This window comes from Peromyscus leucopus, chromosome 1 (genome assembly GCF_004664715.2).
Source record: "Peromyscus leucopus breed LL Stock chromosome 1, UCI_PerLeu_2.1, whole genome shotgun sequence".
Lineage (NCBI taxonomy): Eukaryota > Metazoa > Chordata > Mammalia > Rodentia > Cricetidae > Peromyscus > Peromyscus leucopus.
In genome coordinates this window covers 51,942,199-51,961,793 of record NC_051063.1, presented here as the reverse complement: position 1 = coordinate 51,961,793, position 19,595 = coordinate 51,942,199, and the positions used below count along the sequence as shown (strand labels likewise).

General features: G+C 44.6%; 1 protein-coding gene and 1 long non-coding RNA gene across 3 annotated transcripts in view; one reads left to right on the top strand and one right to left on the bottom strand.

Moving 5' to 3' along the window:
- The window catches only part of Slf2 (SMC5-SMC6 complex localization factor 2), a 53,454-nt gene extending 51,848 nt beyond the window's left edge, over positions 1-1,606 (bottom strand). The window contains exon 1 of one of the 2 annotated variants that reach the window (XM_037207256.1): positions 1,237-1,606. In XM_037207256.1, the coding sequence (XP_037063151.1) occupies positions 1,237-1,376 (140 nt within the window). In that variant the 5' untranslated portion in view covers positions 1,377-1,606. The remainder of the gene's footprint in view (positions 1-1,236) is intronic. The other variant, XM_028891110.2, reaches the window with a different exon arrangement.
- On the top strand, positions 645-19,163 carry LOC119088238. The gene is made up of 3 exons (XR_005091872.1): positions 645-1,232; positions 18,386-18,448; positions 19,010-19,163. It is a non-coding gene; the product is annotated as an uncharacterized LOC119088238 (long non-coding RNA).
- Positions 19,164-19,595: the final 432 nt, after the last annotated feature.

Sequence of the window (19,595 nt, the reverse complement as noted above, 5' to 3'; positions counted from 1 at the left end):
AAAAGAACCCAGAAGCAGCTAATTCAAATCAAGATATACTAATATCTCTTTGTTAAATACAACACCGCATCTCTTCCCTAAAGTATTAACCCTAATATTCCACTTCAATACACCAGAAAGACAACAACAACAACAAAAATGGCTTTGGGTAAACCATGTAACCATAAATGAAACTTTCTAGAGGGAAAAATAACTGCTTCCTAAGTTCAAATGCACAGAAATGCCCATTACTTATCTATAACTGGTTTTTAAAAAATTATGACAGCCTCACAAACCTTTATCTGAAAGTTTAGGGACTTGTGGATTTTGGGAAGGAAATAACCTGAATGTATTATGTACAGCCCCCAGCAGGGTCGGGTGTAACCTGTAAGTCAAACATACTAATATTTCTGCAGCAAAGCTTATGACACTCAGTAGAATAAAGACCATCCACAACCTCGTATTACTTCTGGCCAGCCTGGCTCAGCTGCTAAATAAGCTGTGGTAGGCAACTTAATGAAAACGTTTGCTTTTCATAGCTTTCTGAATTAAGATAAAGGACTGCGAGTCTGTGTCACAATATTAACGCATAAATCTACTTTTAAACGTGTTACCACTTTTAAAAATTAAAATAAAAAAGACAGTACCAAGTTCGTAGATAATTTAAACATGTTTTATTGTTAAAGGATGTCATTTGATGAAATTCTCCATCATTACATAGCTCCCAGAAAATCTTTACAAAAAAAAAAAAAAAGAAGAAGAAGAAAATAAAATGAAAAAGGAAAAGGTCTCTTGGAGAGGCAGAAAGTTACTCACAGGGAAAACAGGCGCATTCCAAAAATGGTTTTAGTATGAATGATCGTGTACACTGTACTATATAGAGTAATTAGTGGGTTTTCCTCATCACATCTTACATAATTTCACTCACAGTGTAGAAACCACCAGCATCAGAACGATCTAAATAGATGCATCGAGTAGGGAGGGTCCCAGGTCAAGCTCTCGAAAGAATAAAAATAACCTTCTACCTAAGGCGAGCTCTCCATAGCCACTAGACCAAAAGCAACACCCCAACTACAGAAAAGGAGACTCCAACTCCCAGAAGCCCCCGCGCGGAGGCGGGGCAAGGGCTTGCAGGCCGCAGAACATCAAGGCCTGAGCTCGCTGAGGATGGCGGGAACTGAAGAGCAGCCGTCCGCAGTCCTCCCTTCTCCCCGTGCCCCCGCGACCCGGCCCCTTCTCAAGCCCTCTGCACGGTACCTGTCCCCAGGACTCTCTGTTCTTTTTCCCGCTGCAGCAGGGGCGGTACTACCGGGTCTCAGATGGCAGCGCGGGGGCGACGACCCCGGGGCTGGGGATGAGGGGAAACCTGGCCTAGCGGGCATGCAGCGCCTTGTCATGTCGGCGCCGCTGACGACGGCGGCATGAGCTGTGGCTGGAGAAGCTGGGTGCGTGGTTGCCGTCTTGCTGCTGGGACTCGGGGCGGCTGTCGGTGCAGAGGTGGGCGGCACCCCCTACTCTCTTCATGGCGGTTCTCTCTTCGGAAGTGACTCCGGTGTGAGCGGGAAGGAACCTGAGGACCACCAGGGGGCGGGCCTTGCTCGAGGTGCCGCGTCTCGATTGGCTGACCTGGGGGTCACTCTGGCGGTGGCGCAATCGAAAGCCTGGGCCTGTGGGCAGGAGGCGGGGGCTTCTGGAAGGGGGAGGGGAGAATGAAAACTGCCCGCCCCAGACCCGTCACGTGCGCCCGGGGCGCGCGCCTCCGGCGTCGGGGCCGCGGCCGCCTTGGCGGGTGCGTGGGAGTGGGAAAGCGGGGGCCGTGGCGGGTGCTGCGACAGCTGGCCACCCCCGCCCGATCGGGGGGCTGGGGGGGGGGAGGTGTGCAGGAGTAAACCGAGCCTGCAGCTGTCTGCAGTGAGCATGGCCAGCAGTTGTCACGGTCGTGCTGCAGAAGTGCCCAGCTGCGCTAGTGTTACCGAGTCATGTTGGCGTCTTAGGCCACAGTGCCGGAATGCTTGTCACCATTTCCTCAGCAGGCTGCTCTGGCCATTGTGAGTTGACCGCTCTGTGAAGGGTCTGGTAGACAGTAATATGGTCCCCTCCCCCCACCCTCCCCACCCCCGCCAGGGCAGGGGTAGGGAGGACACCCAGCCATTGAATGAGACATTTTTTATTCTGTAAAAGCGTTTTGTCTGTAATGAGTTTCCCATGAAGTCTCGCTTGGAGGTTTTTGGCCGGAGCAGTCCTCATCTGTAAAGGCTGTTGGGCTGGGTTTTCTTGGCGGACTGAGAGACTGGTCAGACAGTATTTCCGAGCCTCACTTTCCCTGTATATAGGATGGGCGTATTACTTCTGGGTAAAATCACTCTGGGTAATTTTAAGTAGTAAAACCCAGCAGTGTAAACAGGTTTAGATTGTTTCGTGTAATTGATACAAACAAACGATTTCCTTTCCTTTGTCCTTCAGACAGACTCCCGCAGTAACAGGCCAGTTGCTGTAGGGAAGGCCTGAATCCTAGCTCTTGGGAGACTGAAGTAGAAGGGTCAAGAGATTGAGGCCATGGCTGTGGTGATAGATAAAGGAACTTGCTTTTATGACCCAGGACCACATGGCAGAAGGAGAGGACTGATTCCCTTCAGCGAGTTAACCTGTGACTTTTGTCAGCATACACACACGTGAAAGAAATGTAATAAAAGACACATTTTTTTTTTTTTTTTTTTAAGAGAGGGAAATAGCAGGGTGCTGGTGGCCCATACCTTTAATTCTAGCACCCAGGAGACCAAGGCAGGCAGATCTCTGTGAGTTCAAGGCCAGCCTGGCTGGCCTACAGAGCTAGTTCCAGGACAGCCAGGGCTACACAAAGAAGCCTTGTCTGGAAAGAAATGAGAGAGAGAGAGAGAGAGAGAGAGAGAGAGAGAGAGAGAGAGAGAGAGAGAGAGAGAGAGATTGAGGCTAGTCTTAACTATGTAGCAAAATCCTATCTCAAAAGAGCTAAATAAAATCTTCCAGAGACTGAAAAAAAATCCTATTATAATGCTTGTTAATAAACAAAATATCAATCTCAAAGATGTTCAGGGTTTAATTAAGAGGAATGTTCCCTCAGTTGGCTAGAACAAATTCCTAAATGACACACACACACAAATTTGAGCAGGTCTTCTAAATTTATTGTACTGAGATTGAATTGCTTCTGTTTCTAAGCACACTGGACTGACCTGAAGTTCACCTCTTTTCTCTTCCCTGGTAGCCCTCAAGAGGGGGAATTAATGAGAATAAGGCAACCAGTAAGCGGGCAAGGTAGAAGGTCTTCCCAGAGCGCACAGCTATAGACTAGGTACTAAAGGTGTAAGAAAAGAAATACCAAAGTCAAGGGCATTAAATAACACCTTTTCTGCTGCTTATGACTGAGAATTTACTGTGCTGCTTATATGTATTATTCCATACATTAAAAAAGAGCACAATAGGTGCTGAAAATAGGTTGCATAATGACATGCGTTTGTTTATGCCTTTTTATGTGCATTATTTCCTGTCCCTTCCCTGATTTAGTACTTTCTGTTGGCTATCTCGACACTAGGAAGTCCCTGCTTCTAGAACAGCACATCCACTAAACTTTTAAGCCGATTTGTTTCATTGCATGCTCAATCCATAAAAAGAATAAAGCATTCTGCATGATCAATTGGCCGCTTTCCTTGGATTGTAGTATTTGATTCATCCAGCCTCCAAACTATCACTTTAAAGTCTGCTCATGCTGCCAAACAATAGTTTTCACGTTTTCTTAATCTGATCAGCAGATTATGAAGTTAAGTGAGGCAAGAAATCCCTTGATCAATAAATGGAGATGGAGTCATAATGAAAGCACAATTTAAAAAAAATCTCTCCTTAACTGGGTAGTAGTTACCTAAACCCTCAATAAACATCAGGGCTTTTCTTTGTTTAAGCTGCACAGGAAAAAGATACAGATTTCGTTTGCAGAGTGAGATGCATTCAACATACTAACAAATGTCTAGAGCCTGAGATGCTCCTCTCCTCCAAAGAGAACTGAGCCTCTGTCTTGTGTGGATTCTCATTTTTTGCTTTAAATGTGTGCACATACACTATGCACAAACATATATTCCAACCTAAGGACTTCCCCCACCTCTTTAAGGTACTGAGGATGGAATTCAGGGTCTCATGCGTATGAGGCAAGCACACTGCCACTAAGCTATTCCCAGTTTTGTGAGAGCTTTTTGATTTTTTTTCCTCTTTTACTTTCTAGTGGACTGAAAATAGATGGCCAGGGAACTACAGACTGTAAAAGCTGTCAAAAAAGCTCTCATGTGTGTGCTCTCATGGGGTGACAAGACAGGAGAGAAAAACTGAGGTGTGGTTGGGGGAAATGATGATGAACAGTGTCAGCGAGACTAGGTGAGAGAGTCAAAACAAATCTCCTGAAAAAAGATTTGGAGGAAGGAAGGCTGGACTGTAAATGGCTAGTTTGGTAAGATTTCTGAGCATGGGGATAAGGAAGCAAGGGCCCAGGACCTGGAGTGGCTTTTTAAAAATGATTTGTTTGTTTGTTTACTTATTTATTCATTAGTTTGATTTTCCAGACGGGGTTTCTTTGTGTACCCAGCTGTCCTCAAACTTGATGTGTAGACCAGGCTGGTCTTGGACTCACATATTCACCTGCCTCTGCCTCCTGACTGCTGGGATTAAAGGCTAAACTATTTATTTTTAATGTGTGTGAGTATTCTGTCTACATGCATGTCTGTGCGCCATTTGCATGCCTGCTGCTCACAGAGGTCAGAAGGCAGCACTGAATAACCCCAGAACTGGAGTTACAGACAGTTGTGAGCCACTATGTGGGTGCTGGGATTGAACTCTGGGTCCTCTGGAAGACTAGCCAGTGCTCTGAACCACTGAGCCCTGTCTCTAGCCCAGCCCACCCATGGCTTCTGTATATAATATATTATATATAAAACTCAGTCCACTCTAGCAGCAACTCCGGAAGTCCGCAGGCTCTGATACTGATGAGAAGGGATGGGAGAGATAGCTAGGGAAAAACCATTACGTGAACAATGGAGCAAGCTTGCTAGGAAAGGCAAGCTCTGCGTGGGAGTCCTGGGAGGAGTGACTGTCTAAGGGTGCCAGAGATCCCAAGCAGTCACAAAGACTTGCTAAACATTGTGGGCAAATGGTCACACAGAGAGCCTCAGCACTCTGGGATTAAGAGAATCAAAAGCCTATCTGTACATAACAAAGACTCACTAAAAAGCTGGAAACATGGAAAGCAACTTCTGGCTTTACAAGAATGGCATGTTTTGGGGTTGAGATTGCTCTACTTGGAAATTAACTCCAAGCCTCTCAGAGGTTGTCGGAGGGCTAGGGAGAGAGTGGGGGTAGGAGTGTGTAGAGGGTGGTCTGAGAGGTGGGATAAGGAACAGATTCAGAGAAACAGGAAACAATTAACTTGAAAGCCTGCCAGAAAGACAGACCGCATGAGGGTCTCAAGAAAGGAAGGTGAACTTGTATACATGTACACACACACACCACCACCACCACCACCACCACCACCACCACCACCACCTTTGCAAATAGATGTTGGACTCAACAGGGCTAAGTGAACAAATGCTTGGGAAAAGCACCAGTTTAACTTCAAGGACCGCCTGTGAGATGCCAAGTTTAATATAATGTCACGCAATCCAAATGGCCTAGGAGTAAATAGTAAGACTGCAAAAACCACAGCTCAGGACACCTACTTCATGTTATTTCCCCATGGAATGTTTCAAGACAGTTTCCCACACAGACACACAGAAATATGTATGTGATTTTTGACACGGCTAACAACTTCCCACCCTACTGCTCAGTTCCTTCCTTCTTTGTCATCTTTGCTGGGGACCAAATCCAGAACCTTGTCCGTGCTAGGCAAGTGTTCCGCCATCCAGCTACATCCCTGACCCTTGCTGTGTTGAGACCAGCCCTCACTGTGTAGCTCAGGCTCCATCACAGCTGTTCTGACGTTAAACACACATAGTACACACATACACGTTTTCTGTGGACTTTTTTCTTTGTAACATATACCTGTGTTGCTATGTATACATATAGGAGGGAGGAGGAGAGAGTGAGGTGCACGTTTCTACAGTGGTAGTAGACTTACCTATCTAAAAATGTAAGAAAAGTTTTGGGAATTACTGGTTTTAGAGACTCCAGCCTGCAGCCAGGCATTTCTCACACATGGTTAGTGAGCCATTAGAAGGTTCTGCAACTGAGTAAGGAGTCGCAGCCACACTAAAACAATAAAGACTGCCCCAGGTTGGGGGCACAAAGAATACTGGTGCAGTCCACATGGTATATGAGCTCAGAACTGATTTGGATTACAGGTTGTCTTTCCTGAAGACTTGAGTGTTAACTTGATGACAGGGAGAGATCACTATACATTTCACTGAATATAGCAGGAGACACTGATCGTCTTTTTATTATTTTTAAATTAGTGTCTCTTTTCCTTCTTGTACTGTAACAGCTTCTAGATAGAGATGAGGCTGATGTAACCTCTCTTGGGTCTTCAGTAATCTAGTGACTCCAAGAAGGCTATGTGTGAGAAGGGGTAATGACACACAGAAAGAGATCTTATATCCCCTGTTTACACTGCCCTTCATGAAGAACTTGACTTCCCTGGAGCTGTAGAGAGTCTTTTGGGGTAATAATTTGATCTCAGACGTTTGCAATACTCTTAGCAGAATTCAACATATCGTGGTGTGTGTGTGTGTATGTGTGTGTGTGTGTGTGTGTGTGTGTGTGTGTGTTTAGACTTATTTTTATTTTGGTATTTTGCACACATACACACACACTACCACTGAGTTATCCCCCCCCCTCCCAGATCTTTCTTTAATGAATTCCTTTATCTTCAAACTTTATCTTCCAGCACACCATGACACTGAGTTTGTGTCAGTCAGTCATCAGATGGCCTCCTGGGAAGGTGCGCATTTTAGCCCCAAAGAGGCTTTTTGTTTGTTTTATTCTTTTGTTTAGATTTTGTGAGATACTGTCTTGCTTATGTAGCCTGGCTAACCTGGAACATAATTATGTAGACCAGACTGGCCTTAAACTCATGATCACAGAGGGTTGGGATTATAGGCCTGTATTTCCTTATTAAGCCCCAAATAATTTTTTTAAAGATACAGAACAATATTTAAAATTCAAGAGTTTCTATACAAACTTCTAGATTTTTTTGTTTTGTTTTGAGTAGCACAGTCAAGGTTCTCACACTTAACCCTACAGGGACTAGGTAGATAATAAAGAAATATTTAGTAGCCAGAAAGCTACCTTTAGTCTCAGTATTGGGGAGGCAGAGGCAGGCAGTGCTTTGTGAGTTTGAGGCCAGCCTGGTCTACATAGAGAGTTCTAGGACAGACAGACAGCTATACAGAATTATACCCTGTCTCAATAAATAAATAAATGAATCAAATTAAAATAAAATCAGCTCCATTTTCCTACCTCTTGTAGAGACATGAAGTCACAGAATATTTCTTAACACTAATGATGTCCACAACAAGCACTCCTTGACATGTTGTGGGTCAGACCCTGTTCTAAGCAGTTTCTGGATTCTGACCCATTTAATCACCGCATTCCTACAAATTAGAAAAGGTGGCCTGGTCCAGTGTCCATATCAGCGTGATGATAAATGGTACCTGGTACTCAGCCTCAGTGTGGAAGGAGGTAGGACTGGGAACATGGGAGGGCACATTCCTGACTGAATGGGGGCAGTGTCTTGAGACCAGAATTCCCACATGGGAATGTGGGTCTGTTGCATCTGCCCTCGGCACCAAACCCCCGGAACTGTGAGTGAGACATGACAGGCCTGCTGTCAAAGCAGGCAGTTAGCAGTGGTTTCCCATACCCCCCAACGCTTGTTTATTTCTATAGCACTATGAGATCATATCCTCCCTGCCCCCAACATATACACCACTGTTTAGCCCAGTCCAACCAAATGTCTCCTGGAGCCAAAAGAAGTAATGAGTGTACCGGTGCCTAGAGGAATACTCCAGAGAGTGGGCAAGATTCTTAGTGAATAATTTCTCTTTAAGACAAGCTCTGGCATATCCCAGTCTAGCCTTGAACTCTGTATGTAGCCAAAGGTGACCTTGAACTTTGGATTCTCCTGCCTCCACTTAGGGAGTGCCAAGGTTATAAGGGTGTATCCCCACACCAGGTTTGTTCTCAGGATCAAATCCAGGGTTTCCTCTGTGTTAGGCAAGCGCTCTACCGACTGACTACATCCTCATTCTTTAGTTCTTAAAGAAAGTACCACAAGTACCAACACCTATGGTCATCTACAAGGACCAATGGCCAATATCTAAGAAAAATGTAAAACGTACATGTCCTTACACATCTTACAGACAGATTGGACATTCATAAAGGTGAATGTATGAAGGCCTTTCTTGCCATAATATCAGTGGCAAAACATTGAAAGGGAACTGACTGGGTAAACAAATGGTGATAGAACCACACAGTTCACACCAGGCAGTGGGTGATACAGGCGGGGGGTGCTGTGGTTAACATCCACCCGACTGCCTGGCCTGCCTTGCTCACCCTCAGCCTTATTGTGTTACCAGTTGCAGATCTTATTGATTTTGCACCTCAAGTACCTTTCATTTTTTACAAATGTAAAATATAGCGATGCATACAAAGAATAATATAAGCACACATCCACTAGTTTGCATTCCCAACTCTTAATCTCTTATCTAGTCACTTCTTTTCTGGTCTTTTTGTTTGTTTTTGAAACTACCACCTCCTAATTCCCATTATTGTGGTTTTGAAGTCAAATGAAAGTGTCTCTCTCATGCATGTTTAGTCAATATATATTCTATATAGTGTAGCAGGAATCTTAAAAGTTCTTATTAATAAAATCAAACTTGAAGCCAGGTTTTGGGGTGAATGCTGGAAGATCAGAGAAGCAGAACAAGCCACAGCCACCTCACCTCACCAGTTCCTCAGCTGATCCTGTTTCCTCAGACTGGAAGCCTCTTAGTCCTCATCCGAATGGATCTCAGCTGAACTGCTGCACAAAAGCCTAAAAGCTTAACCAGGCTCTAGTTCCTGGTCCTCACACCTTAAATACCTTTCTGCTTTCTGCCATCACTTCCCGGGATTAAAGGCGTGAGTCACCATGCCTGGCTGTTTCCAGTGTGGCTTTAAACTCACAGAGATCCAAATGGATCTCTGTCTCCCAAGAGAGAGGATTAAAGGCATGTGTGCCACCATTTTCTGGCCTCTATATCTAGTAGCTGTTCTGTTTTCTGACCTCAGATAAGTTTATTAAGGTGCACAATATTTTGGGGAAACACAATATATTCTAAAAGTATGCATATGTATATTTTATTTATGTGTTAATAGTCTGCATTCTTATTTGCCCATGACAGACCATGCTGCCATGGACATCTCTGTCCACAAGTCTTTGTGTCTGTGTGCAAGAGCCTCTATGGGTTGTATAATCAGAAGAGAAATTACTGGGCTATGAGATAGTTTCATTATCAAGTTTACTGTATGCTTCCAAATTGCCTTCCATAAATGGATGAATTAATTTACTTTCCTCCATCAACATATGAGAGTATCACTTTTCCTAGTGTGGCCTCCAATATTTCATTGTTTTATTTTACATTAACCCTAATTATTTGGTTTAATACATATTTCTATATTTAAGGGGCAACTTGAATATCTTTTGTTAATTGCATATTTCTTTTTCTTTTTTTTTTCTTTTTTTTTTCTTTTTTTTGGTTTTTCGAGACAGGGTTTCTCTTCGTAGCTTTGTGCCTTTCCTGGAACTCACTTGGTAGCCCAGACTGGCCTCGAACTCACAGAGATCCGCCTGCCTCTGCCTCCCTAGTGCTGGGATTAGAGGCGTGTGCCACCATCGCCCGGCCCTAATTGCATATTTCTATATTTTACCCATATTCCTTTTTTTGTGAGGGGGTTTAACATGGAGTTTCTCTGTGTAGTCTTGGCTGCCCTGGAGCTTGCTCTGTAGACCAGGCTAGTCCCAAATGCATAAAGATCTGCCTGCCTCTGCCTCCCAAGTGCTGGAATTAAAGGCCTATACTATCACTGCCAGGCTAGAAGAATCCAAATTTGAATACCCAAAAATCCTTTCTGTCTCTCAGCTGCACCCTGACAGAAGCCAGCAGTCCTCAGAGTTTCCTGCTTTCATGTGGCCTCCTTGTCTTCCACTTTGCTTTGCTTTAATCCATTTTCCACATTGAAGCCCCCACTATCTCTAATAAGCCACTCTGACCATACTGTTCCTAAATTCATCACATACAAGAAAACTAAATGAAGTATCATATAAGACATGACCACCCCCACCCCTTCACCCTCCACCAACTTTTAAGATTTGCCGTGCCAGATGTGATACCTCTGATCCCTCGCTATTTTCTCTGAAGACCATCATCCTTCCTGGTGCTTCCTAGACTGAGCCAGTCATAGGAATGGCCATTGAACATCTTTGAGCATGTCAACCTCACTCCTGCTTCTGGGCTCTTGTACAAGCATTTGTGGAGCAACTTGTCCTTGTAAACGTTTCCCCGATATCCCTAAAGAGACCTGCTTGCTCCTTGCTCAAGCCTCACAAGCACTGGGTTCACTGTGATGCGTGGCCTTACACTGAAATATCTTTGTCTTTATCTCTTCTCTAGATTAAAAGCTTCAGGTGGACAGAGCTCTGACTGCTGTCTCAAGAGGCAGAACGGCAGGCAGGTTATCTAGGAGTGTAGGTTCTGAAGCCAGCCTACCTGGCTTGAATTGCCTTTTTAACTCTTAGGGAAGTTACTTAACTCCTCCATGCTCCAGAGTTCTCAGGTGGGAAACGGACAGAGCAGTAGTGTTGGTCTCATTGGTTTGTATTAATTGAGTTAATACATATAAAGAGCTCGTAATAGTGTCTGGCAGCATCTAGTAAGTGCTCAATAAATCTTCATTCTGATGATCACTGTTATTAACCAGTTACTAATAGCTATCATTTATTTATATCATTATGGATGACACTTGGCAGGAAGATGTACCCAAGGCAGAAGCAGTGCTAGCCTAGGTAACACCTGGACATCCCCAGCTGAAGGTCTAGGAGTCACCCAGCAGTCACTTCCTCCTGGCTGGGGTCCCTGACAGGGATGTTTTTGTTCTTGCCTAGGTCCCTTGACCCTCCATCCCAGGCACTCAGCTTCTAACCAGAAACAGCTAGAGGTAGAAAAAAGCACATTGTATCAAAGGAGCCTGGGAACATTGTTTGCATTTGTAAAACCCTGGGCTGCCACCACCCTCTTCTCTGTCCCACTCACCAAGTCTGCCTTCACTCTTGAAGTAGGCTTCAAGTCTGAGCTCTCAGTAAGTGGCAAGCTCCCAGCCTCTGGGCCAGAATTCCTCCAGAATCCAGTTTCCCGTGTCCGGGGCTCACAGTCCCTCACCATAATGTTCTCTTTCTGAACTCTTCAAGCACAAAATTTTTACTTTGTGTTCTTCTTAGGTCCTAGGCAGAAAGCAGCCCTTCTGAGCAGAAAAATTAGCTCAGTTTTTGTGTGATAGAGCAGAGCCAGGAAGTGCTCCCCCTGATTTTCTACAGGCCCCAGCTGCTGGCTTCGATCATAGTGAAGCACTTAGATGTGGACAGGTGTGAAAGTCAAGGGATCAGCCTGGGGAATTCAGATCGGCTCTGGTTCAGCAGAGCAAATGGGGAAACAACAGGTGTCTGCAGATGCTCTGACCCAGGAAGACACTGCACCACAGCTCACTTCAAGATTGAATTCTCATGAAATCGGTCCCTTTGTGACACCCTCCCCCAACACACACTGGTTCTCCTTGGGGCTCTAGAAATTCTGCATCCTGAGGACTTCTGCCAGCCTTGGTTACAGGTACTTTGAGGTTAGGTGTGACTCCCTCAGGATTACTGCTGGACATTCTGAGATGTTTAGGCTGTTGGTTGGTCATAGAACACAGTAGTGGTAATTAAGAGGGACTTGTTGGTTTGAGCACATGGTTAGGACCAACAGAAATGACAGAACATAGGCCCATTGAATAGGGATCCCAAACCTAGGGGCTCAGAGTCGCTAAGATTTCTCTGAAAATATAGCACTCTCAAGTTTGACAAGCAGGCATTCTATGGAAGGAAGGGTTAATCTGCCCTCCCAGTACTGGAGTTAGAATTGGGTTGGAGAACTCTGTCAAATGGGCATTTCCCTTCCTCTTGCCTAAGGTGGGCAGGAGTGAACCAGTGAATCACACTTGATGCGCTTTTGCTATCCCCTCTTACATTATGGGGTGATGGCAAAACCCACGTAAAACTGAAATGTCCTGTGTCCATCACCAGGCGGGAGAGCTTAGGGACAGAAGGTTGCTCTTTAGTGAGGCTTAGAGGCAGACACACTCAGAGGACAAATGGCAGCCACCAAAGGGAAGGAAGCAGGTAGAATACCTGGGTCTGCCGCAGAGGGAAAGAAGAAAGTTTGGATGAGGATGAGGGTCACTGTAGAAGACAGCTGAAAAGACTAGGTGAGCGAGCAGCCACGAAGTTCATGTGGAAGAAAACTGCCTGTAGCATTATCGTTCTTTTCTTGTTCTTTTTTGGTTTTTCCAGACAGGGTTTCTCTGTGTAGCTTTGGAGCCTGTCCTGGATCTCGCTCTGTAGACCAGGCTGGCCTCGAACTCACAGAGATATACCTGCCTCTGCCTTCCTAGTGTTGAGATAAAAGGCATGCGCCACCACCACCACCACCACCCCGCCCCCCCGGCACATTATTATTCTTAACTGCAAAACTGGAAATAATTCAAGTATCCATCAAATGACAATTAAGTAACCCACAGAACAACTTTTTCCTGGAATACTATACAATCATTAAACACTGGAGAAGATATAAGTGTGCTGTTATAAAAAAGATACCTTGAGATAAAGGGGGGGGAAAGCACGGTGTGCCAAAGTATGCGTATAGTGAAATCCTTTCTGTGTTGTGTTTTTTCTTTTTAAGATCAGGCATGTAGTGTGTACTAACATACTCTTGGATCACATAGACAATGTCTACAAGGAAGTACAGTTGCTCTTTGACTGACAGTGGTGTTACAGCCTTTTCAACTCATGGTAAATTGAAAACTCAGAGAGTGGAAAATGTGTTTCATACATCAGTCTAGCACACAGTTTACTGTAGAGCACTGCTTCTATCTCCTGGCTGACAAGGAGCCAGCTCACAGCCCCTGCCCAGCACCCACCAGAGAATATAATGTAACATATCACTGGCCAGGAGAAGACCAGAGTCCCAATGCACACTGAATGTATGTTGCTGTGATACTGTCATAAAGTCTAAAGTCATTAAGTGGAACCATCCTAAGTCAGGGCTGTTTGCACACAACATGGTTGGCGGCACCGGCACCCTGCCCTCCAGGGTTGGATCATAAGGAGAACTCAGGGAATTGTTACTTTCAACTTTGGAGTCTTTTATACGACTTCAACTTTTTATGTGTATGGGTATTATGCCTGCACGTATGTCTGTGTACTATGTGGTGCCTAGTACCCAAGGAGGCCAGAAGAGGATGTTAGAGCCTCTGGAAGTGGCTGCAAGCCAACCATGTGAGTGCAGGGAATCGAACGTGGGTTGGCTAGAAGAGCAGCACTCTTAGCCATCTCTCTAGCCCCTTGGATTGACAATTTAAGCAACATTTTTAAAAAATTCTGCTTTAGACCGGGTAGAGGTGGTGCATGCCTTTAATCCCAGCACTCGGGAGACAGAGCCAGGTGGATCTCTGAGAGTTCAAGGCCAGTGTAGGCTACAGAGTGAATTCCAGAAAAGGTGCAAAGCTACACAGAGAAACTGTCTCAAAAAAACCAAAAAAAAAAAAATTAATAAAAATGTGTGTGTGTGTGTGTGTGTGTATATATATATATAAAAATAATATTATTCTATATATATAGGACTTTTTTGTTATCTTCTGAACTATATTACAGCTAATTATATAGCATTTACATTGTGTTAGGTATTATAAATAATCTAGAAGTAGCCTAAACTGTTATGTGTAAATAATACATGGGACTTGAACAATTTTGGATTTGGGTTTCTGAGGGGAAACCACTCAACTTGAAAGGTTTCTTCTTCCTTTTCTTCCTTCTCTTCTTTCTCCATCCCCCTCTTCCTCTCCCCTTGTTCTATCTGCCTATCTCCCCTCTCTCGGTCATGATGAGAATGGAACCCAGGGCCCCCACGTGCTAGGTGTTCTGCCCCGGAGCTACCTCCCCAGCTGGAGATGGTAATCGTACTAGGAGTGTGGACTTTAGGCTTCTGGTTCTTCCCTCATTGAGGATGGTAGACAGCACTGTGTCGTTAATGTACATTCTTTTCAAGCACGTGTAGAATATTTGCAAAAGAAAAAAAAAAGCATAGCAAGATTCAGGGAGATCCCAATAGGATGATGATAACAGACAAAGAGCGCTCTATTCTCTAGTGTAATAGATTAGTAATAAGCAAAAGTATCGTATTAGGTAACAGTTAAATAACGAGTGTATAAATACCTTTTTAACAGAGGTAACAAAGGAAAAACTTGTGCTGGTGAATTTTCTCTGTTCTTGATTTTTTTTTCAACCTTCACTTCTAATTATGATGACAGAACTCATTGCTCCTGTGTTGAAATACCTCTGAATAAATGATTGAGTTAATTTAGATCTCACCTTTTTCCTTGAAGGATTGAAGGCAGGTCCGTTGCTCAAAAATGCGATTCAAAATCTGAAGAAACCCTACTCGCCGGTGGTTGTACTGCTCATTTGCTAAAGCATGAAAATTCCCTCGGGATCCTAATGCATGGCTCCAGGCTCCAACAACTGAAGAATCCTGGTTTTCTCTGGAGAGGAGTCTACACCTGCCAGTTACAATAATATGCTTAGATACTGACAGGGACAGATGTCCAACACATCTCATGTGGGGGAAGCCAGACCCCACAAAGCACAGCCAACTGCAGGGTAATGTATCTTGAATGCATTGGTAGATTATCTACCATGCATATGTTTAGGCACCAGGAAAGGAAGGAGGGGCCACAGCATTTGCTGTTCTTTCTTCGTGACGCTGGCGAAAAACCCAAGCCTTGCACTAGACAGGCAGGTGCTTACCATTTGGAAGGAGAACAATAACCTCCCCACCCTTTTTTATTTTTTTTATTTTTGAGACAGGGTTTGTCTGTGTAGCCTGGTTGTCCTGGAACTCACTCTGTAGACCAGGCTGGCCTTGAAGAATAACAATCTTTTTGAGAGAATACATTTTCTAAGAGAGCACTGAGATCATGACGAGGGGAAAAGTGAAATCTTGGGCGCTTTGCTTGTTTGTTGTTTAGCATTTGTAAAGGATTAATTTCTTTTTATTTTGTGTGTGTGGGTGTTTTCCCTGCACGTATGTCTGTGCACCACGTGTGTGCAGTGTCAGTGGAGGTCAGAAGGGGATGTCGTATTCTACTGAACTGGAGTTGCAGATGGTTGTGAGCGTCCATGTGGGTGCTGGGAACTAAACCAGGTCCTCTGGAGAGCAGTCAGCGCTCTTGACCTCAGAGCCGTGTCTGCAACCCTCTTGGCATTTTTAATGTATACATAGTGAGATGAGGGAGCACAGGTAACTGCAGGCTTAAGACTGTTTAAGCTCTAGAAAATGGTCATGGTTCTCTGATGGGAATTTTGTTACAGTTTACAAATATGTGCATATAAAACGTGTCCATTTCTACAGAAAAGCAATCTGGATGCATGCGCTCAGATGTCACTGTGGTTCTGTCCCTGAAGGCTGGGAGTTCCACTTTCACTTTGCCTATTCCTCTCACTTTTGATATGTTTACAGTGAGTATTTGTAGCCAGGAAAACTGAAGATTACACTAGAACGAAGTGCTGCCCATGGTAGGTAGGCCTTGTCCAGGAACAGCTGCCTCAGTTCTTCAGGCTTCAAGTCCAGGACTGCCATCTCTCCCTCAAGCCCTCTCCCCAGGCTCATCGTTACTCATAGCATTGGTCTCTATTTCCTAGGTGCTCGTCCTTTGCTGCCTCGGACTTCCGGCCTCACTTGCCCACCCCCTGAACCTGTCTGGGCTCAGCTTACATTCTGATTATTAAGACCCCAAACTCTTGAGTTGGGAAAATTTGTCCCTAGTCCCAGCTCCTCAGGAAGCTGAGGCAGGAGGATTATTTCACCTGCCTGGGCAACATAGGAACCCCGTCTCAGAAGAGAAAGGAAGGAAAATGGAAAAGAAAAAAAGAGTACATTTTCCATCCCCCCCCTCGGTTTACTGATCCCATAGAATTGACATCACCTTGAACTTTCTGATGAAACTGTGTCTTCCTCCTGAATGTTTTCTTGTGCATTTCAGTACTTTTTATAAACCCCTTCAAAGGCTAGATAAGTATAAAATTTGGATGTAATCAATGAATTTTTTTTTTTTTGAGGTAGGATTTCTCTGTGTAGTTTTGGTACCTGTCCTGGATCTCACTCTGTAGACCAGGCTGGCCTCGAACTCACAGAGATCCACCTGGCTCTATCTCCCGAGTGCTGAGATTAAAGGCGTGCACCACCACCACCGCCACCACCGCCCGGTGTAATGAATGAAATATTTAACAGCGAGTTTTCAAAAGGCTATGTCTAGGAGAGATGGCTCAGCAGGTAAAGGTGTTTGCCTCCAAAACCCGGTAACCCGAGTTCAATCCCTACAACCCACGGAAAATGCTGAGGCGTGGTAAGCCTCTAATCGTAGCTCTCCTAGAGTCAGACAGGGGGTCGGGACAGGGAAACTGGCTTAGAGTATGCTGTGCAGCAGCCGAAATGGGAGGCCCTGCCTCCACAAGGTGGGAGGCAAGAACCCATCCGGGAAGGCTGTCCTCTGAGTTCTGTGAACACTCCATGGAATATGGATGCTCCAACCCCAAACACACAGAGTGCCATGATTAAATTTGAAGCAGCAGCTGGGCAGAGTAGTACTTATTTGTATTCCCAGCACTCTTGAAGTGGAGGTTAAGAGAATCAGGAGTTCAAGGTCAGCCTTGACTATGTCTCAAGTGTAAGATTAGCCTGAGCTATATGAGATCCTATCTCATAAACAAAAAAGGGACTGGAGACATGGATCAGCAGTGAGAGAGCACTGGCTGCTCTTACAGAGGACCCTAATTCGGTTCCCAGCACCCTCACGGTAACTCACAACCATCTGTAACTACAATTTCTGCTGACTCAATACCCTTTTGCCTCTGTGGGCTCTGCATGCATGTGGTGTGCAGACATACATGCAGGAAAACCACTCATACATAAAAGAAAAATAAATCCTAAAACAAGACAGTCCAGCAGAGTGGTGCATGCTTTAATCCCATCACTCAAGAGGCAGAGGCAGGTGGATCTCTGTGAGCTTGAGGCCATTCTGGTCTATATAGCAAGTTCCAGGCCAGTTAGAGCTACATAATGAAACCCTATCTCAAAACAGAAAACAAGCAAAACAAAAACAATAATAATAATAATAATAAGCACAATCTTGGGAGGTAAGCTAACCTTTCTATGGCCAAGGATGCTCACCGGTTTTGTGACTGAAGACAGCGCCTGGAGTGAGTGGTCCCCTCGAAGTGAGAAGACTGCAGTTTCGGAGTGGAGGGCTCTCCAGTGGCACGAGGGGCTTTAGCCAGCTGAGAGGCTGTCTGGATGGAGCATTCGTCAGGGCTTGGAACGTCCGGGAGAAAGGCTGTTGGGGCCAGCTGGGATTTACTTGGGCTTATCTAGTAATCCTTGGTCTGGAGACACAGATTGCTGTCTGCCTTTTTTTTTTTTTTTTTTTTTTTTTTTCATTTGCTATACCAAGATAAAACTCCAGTAAATGAGATGCCTAGAAGAACTGAAACCCCCAGAAGTAATGGATCTTCCCCCCAAGGCCACCCAAGCAGAGAGAAAATGGGGAGGAACATGGGGTTCTGGGACACAAGAGAGGGGTAGTATCCGCGGAGGCCTTCCAGAAGTCATGTTGGAAAAGAGCAAGAGCCAGACCTCAGGACCAAACCTTGTATCACCTGGAAAATTCTTTACTCTCTGTGGCTTCCTGGGTTGTGTTCTTCACATTTTCTACCTCTGTTTCCATGGTGATTAGTAGTAAATCAGTTACTGGTAAAACAGTAAAAGCTGAAAGATAAAATGTATCTTTAGGGGCAGGCAGAGTACAGGAGCTAAAGAGGCCCGCAAAGCCATTCCATCAGGGAAAGAAAGCAGGCTGGCCCCAGCGCGGCTTTCCGGAAGTAGAGGCATCTGTCCTGGAAATGAGCTTGGGGCGGAGAAGGCTGGGCTTGGGGGGAGGAGCAGGCTTAGTTTTTGTAAAATGTCCACCATTATTTTATTTGTCCCTGTATTGTATTTAATTCACACCAAGTTGCAGATAATAAATTTCCCTGTGTTTGTTTTTATATTTCTAGCTGAACCAAAGGATCATGACTTACATGATCTTATATTCTGGAGTGCCTGCTATACACAGCCTGGTAAGGAGCTGGACTGATGGCAGAGGCTCAGTATAGTTTATTTCCTTCTTTTTCAGTTGAAAGTATTTCTATATAAGACAGGCATGGTGGCGCACACTTCTAATCCCAGCACTCCAGAAGCAGAGGCAGGAGGATCTCTGTGAGTTAGAGGGTAGCCTGGTCTATATAGCCAGTTCCAGGCTGTCGAAGGCTGTATAGCGAGACCTTGTCTAAAATTTTTTTTAATGCACAAACGTGTAATACATCACTACGCCCTTCTTGTTTAACTTTTCTCTTAGCTCCTCCTCAGATTCATATGATTATGTGCAAATAGCATGCACACACAAATACAAGTTTTATCAGTATGTTTTAAAAAAATGAGATTCCATATTTCTTGCTTTTCACTCAACATCACCCTTTGGAAATTTACCAAGAAGACTTCTGAATGACTATCCCATTCTTCCCAATGCCTGGCCAAAAGATATGTAGCTGGGATATAATTTATCCGAAGGATGGGTATCTTAATCCTGGTACTCTACAGCTGATTGGACATATCTATTCACATCTATGTTTTTTCCCCAGTGACATCAACTGCTGACTTGAAATTGGACATGATGGGAGGATTTACACCATAGAAATCTCCAGACATTAAAAATGGTGCTTTGGTGGAGGGGCTGGAGAGATGGCTCAGAAGTTAAGAGCACTGGCTGCTCTTCCAGAGGACCTGGGTTCAATTCCCAGCACTCACATGGCAGCTCACAACTGTCTGTAACTACAGTTCCTGACACCCTTACACACATAGGCAAAACACCAATATACATAAATTAAATGAATAAATATTTTTAAAAATGGTGTACTGATCCTGCATAATGGACGTTAACAGCTTAGATGCAAGATTGTAAAACATTGGTAGCAAACTTATGCCCTCCGGGATTCTCCCATTGTGCTGTAAGCCTGTATTTAAGACCTCTTCCCTCCTTCAATAAACAGCATTCCGCATTAAAAAAAAAAAAAAAAAAAAAAAAAGACCTGGAGAGATGGCTCAGAGGTTATGAGCACAGACTCCTCTTCCAGAGGTCCTGAGTTCAACTCCCAGCAACCACATGGTGACTCACAACCATCTGTAATGAGATCTGATGCCCTCTTCTGACCTGTTGTCATACATGCT